This window comes from Podarcis filfolensis (genome assembly GCF_964270895.1).
Source record: "Podarcis filfolensis genome assembly, chromosome: 8".
In the NCBI taxonomy this organism is placed as follows: domain Eukaryota; kingdom Metazoa; phylum Chordata; class Lepidosauria; order Squamata; family Lacertidae; genus Podarcis; species Podarcis filfolensis.
In genome coordinates, this window is record NC_139611.1 from 82,925,537 (window position 1) to 82,929,813 (window position 4,277).

The 4,277-nt window shown below is 50.9% G+C and overlaps 1 protein-coding gene across 1 annotated transcript; it reads left to right on the forward strand.

The window, feature by feature from the left end:
• Positions 1-824: 824 nt before the first annotated feature.
• On the forward strand, positions 825-2,874 carry LOC310768108 (forkhead box protein G1-like; the record flags this gene model as incomplete). Its single annotated transcript, XM_083625818.1, has 1 exon — positions 825-2,874. Exon 1 carries the CDS (start codon positions 1,855-1,857, stop codon positions 2,872-2,874), a length of 1,020 nt encoding a protein of 339 aa, XP_083481944.1. The 5' UTR covers positions 825-1,854.
• Between the last annotated feature and the right edge of the window lie 1,403 nt (positions 2,875-4,277).

A 4,277-nucleotide genomic window follows, 5' to 3' on the forward strand; every position in this document is an offset into this window, starting at 1 on the left:
GGAGATGCATTTTAAATAAAAGGACACATTCCACTCATGTAAAAACATGCTGATTCCTGGACTGTCTGCTGGCCGGATTTAGAAGGCGATTGGGCCGGATCCGGCCCCCGGGCCTTAGTTTGCCTACCCGTGAATCAAGTGTTGTACTCCACATTAGTTAGAGCAGTTCTGTTTAAATTAATGGGCATTTACTAACTTCAGTGAGTCTACTCCAAGTATAATTTAGTTGAAGGCAGCCTATTCTGTCCCCCCTCCATTTTATTATCACAACAACCCTGTGAGGTAGGTCAGGCTGAGAGAAAGTGACTGGTCTAAGCCACCCAGTGAGCTCCATGACTTTGTGGATAGATATAAGATCAGGGCAAAGGCCCATCTTAACCAACATCCTGTTCTCACAGTGGCCAAATAACTGCCCTGATGAGAAGCTTGCAAGAAGATCCTGAGCAAAACAACTGTCATGGTCCGGCTCACAGGCGATCGAAGTCCCGGCAGGGGACGTCAGGACCGGGGGCAAGATGGCGGGGTGGGAGCAGGAATGGCGGTCCAGAAGCCAAAAGTCCGAGGGTCAGGAAGCAAGGAGTCACAAAGTCAGGGGTCCAAGGATCAAGAAGCAAGGAGCCACAAAGTCAGGGGTCCGAGGGTCAAGAAGCAAAGAGCCATGAAGTCAAGGGTCCGAGGATCAAGAACAAGGAGTCAGGGGTCCAAGGATCGAGAAGCAAGGAGTCACGAAGTCAGGGGTCTGAGGATCAAGAAGCAAGGAAGCCGAGGTTCTAGGATCAGGAAGCAAGAAGCCAAATGCAACAAGGCAGGGAGTGCGTTGCTGTGGCAAAGAGCCGAAGGGAAATGCTGACCTTATATCCCTTCTCGGCTCTTGCCACCAGGTGCTGTGAGTTACCAATCGGCCTCACCTGTGGGGCCGCGTCTTGCCTCTTCAGAACAAACTTAGGAAGGCCCCAGTCCTGCAAAGTCCTATTGGTCACAGGGCCTGGCTCCTGCACGCACACCTGACAACAACATTATCCCCAGCTGCGATTCCCAGCATCTGGCATCCAGAGACCCGTCGTCTCCGATATGGGAGGTAGGGAGCACCCATCACGGCCAGCCTTTTCATCTGTGAATTTGCCAATCCCCTTTTAAAACCTTCCAGGGTTGGAGGCCATTACAACATCTCGTGGCGTTGAAACCCATAGTCCTGCAGCAGTGCATTCCATAGGCAGTGAATTTCGGTGTGTCTCTGTGTCTGTGTGTACACTTCTGGATTCCTTGAAGGAAAGATGGGGGAGCAGTGAATGCCGTCATCATATTTATGTTAATCTGGGCAGCATAGTATACTTGCACTTCTTTGGGAGGCGAGAAAGGAAATGTCATCATCACGGCTAAATCAACAGTGTGTTAGAGATGACAGTTGACAGCAGTATGATTTTGAGATTTCAGTGATGGACTATTAAACGCTAATTTCCGCTTGGCCTCTGGACCAAATCAGTACTTTTCTTCCTGATGAACTTAACAAAGTGCACATTTCAGCAGAGTGTGTGTCAGTGGCTGCCTTGGTAATCAAAGCCGGAGAACTGCAATCTTGTTTCCGCTGCCGCCCGCAAATGAATGAGGATTTGGAGAGGGTTTGGCCATCAGCGTCACAAAGGTGGGATTGGCTAGAGAGCAAGAGGCCAGGCCACTTTGACTGGCTCAAAAAAAGAGGGAATTTGGTGGTGTCGATGGCAGGGGATGAGATGGGAGTGGCTCCTTTGCCTCCGGCGTTAAGCAAAACATCCAGTTGGTTTGCTGGCCAGGTTGGCTGGGGCTGTTGGCCGGACCTGGGAAGGCCCCAGCAACGTCCACCTTCTCTGATGAGCGATGGAAGGGTTAAACACAAACAGCTGGGTCCTGAAATCTCCATTCAGCATCACTAACCTACTCCAAGATGTGGCCTCAAGCGGCGCTCCCAAGGGACCACTGTCATCACCGTTGTTGAGGGAAGACGAGAACGTCGTAGCAGCATCAGCAGCCGCTGGTGAGGAACGGCAGAGGTTGAGAAAAGAAGATATTTCTGGCGAAAGGAGAGGAAAACATGAGAAGCCACCTTTCAGCTACAACGCCCTGATCATGATGGCCATCCGTCAGAGCCCAGAAAAGCGCCTCACTCTCAATGGCATCTACGAGTTCATCATGGGCAGCTTCCCGTACTACAAGGAGAACAAACAAGGCTGGCAGAACTCCATCCGCCACAACCTCAGCCTCAACAAATGCTTTGTCAAGGTGCCCCGGCACTACGACGACCCTGGCAAGGGCAACTACTGGATGCTGGACCCTTCCAGCGAGGACGTCTTCATCGGAGGGGCCACCGGAAAGCTGCGCAGGAGGCCGTCCACTTCCCGGACCAAGCTGGCCTTCAGGAGAGGAGCTCGGCTGGCTTCGGCCGGGGTGACCCTGGCTGGGTCTCTCTACTGGCCTCTGCCTCCTCTTTATGGTGCCTCCTCAGCCTACCTGAGCCATCCCCCTGGTTTCTCTTCCATTTTCTCCCACCAGGCTATTTCTCCTCCAGCAGGGCACAGACAGGTGGAAGTAGATGCCTCCTACAGCAACCACCAGCAGATCGCCACAGCGATGTTGGCTTCAGCCATCCCTTGCAGCCTCTCCTCACCCGACTGCCTGGACTCCTGCTCTGTCAACTTCCTGGCCGGACAGGCGAATTACATCTTCTCTCAGAGACATCACACCCTGCCAATGAGCCCTCAGGCTGTGCTCCCGTCCAAAGCCACCAGAGATCTCCTCGGAAGAGGACCTCCAGCTTTCCCCGGGCGGCTTTCTCCAGAGCTCCCAAGCTACTTTGCTTTTCAGAATCAGGGCGTTCTTTTTCATCCAAGCCTGCCTTGACTGTATACCCCACAAGCCTCTTCTTCCCTGAAAGAAACATTATTATTTTTAATTCCTGCCTGCTAATATTTGAACCCAGTCAGCCTCCTGTTGTGCTATGCGCTGCATTGGTTTTCCACCCGTGGTCCATGAAAAACTCTGGAGAAATGTTGACTTTTCACCCCACGTGTTTCCTTTTGACCCTTCACTTTTCTGGTGAAAGCGAGGGCATCTATCAACGTTTACCAACGTGAACTAATTTCTTCGAATGCCTCACACTAACCTGAACTATGAGAAAATCTTTGAGGGCTAAGAAAAGTCAGCAAGCTTCCCGTGTAGATCCGAGCTCTGCTTTGCTGACGACATTTGGCCTCAAGACTGGCACTCGAGACAGAATTGCCCCAGCGGGTGCCATTTGGTTTTGATGCCCATAAATTCTGCACATTTCCCCTTGCCTTGACTCCACTTCTACCCTCCCAATGCCTTTGATCAACGTACTGAATAATAGAACGGACTTTTGAACAGGCACAAATGAACAGCGGTAGCTGCCTCCTTCTTTGCAGAGCATGAAATAAGGCATGCCTGATCCTTCACCCAGCAAAGTTCTAACTTAGCTGGGCTGCTGTGATTCAGCCATTCAGCCTCTCCTGCGATTACAGCCTTTGAGCTGTGTGATCCTACAGGGCACATTGGTTTAGGAGCCGTCGCAATCAGCAAGACTTGTGTTGTGCTAAATATATTTAAGGCTGAAGAGCCCATGGGTCTCGGACATCTTTGTGTGGCAGGTTTGGGGGTTGCTTTTTTATTGATAATTCATAAGCAGCATCAACGTGCATGGCATTTTCTGAGGGGTGTGTGTGTGTGGAACCACCAAATCCCTATCCCCCAAGGAGCTTAGACTATAAATTTCATCAGTGCAGTAAGCTAATAGCAGAGGGTGGGAATGGAAGATAGAGGAGATAACACAGTTCGGTTGTGCTTAGTGTCAAGCCTTCTCATCTGCAGCTGTAGCGCGTGGTCTGGAAGAAAGAAGAATCCCAGGGCAAGGCAGGTATGTCGTCGTCCCTTCCACCTCTGCAGGCAGTGCAGGGAGCCAACAGGTAGAATATACAACTTGCAGTGGTTCACACAACGCACTGGAATCATCACAGGGCAAAGTGCCCCATGTTTCTGGACTTGGGAGATTACCAGTGCAATAATGCCTTGATGAATCGGGCCCAAAGGCCCATCTAGTCTATCGTCGTGTCTCCAGCAGAAACGGGAAAGAAAGCTCACACGCCAGTGTACGAGGGCAATATGCACCCTCTGTGGATTTGTTCCTATAGCATCTTGGAATCAGTGGCACACTGCTTTTAAACATGGACATGTAATTTATAATTATCAATGGCTGGTGGACATTCATAGACTTGCATTCTTTGTAAATG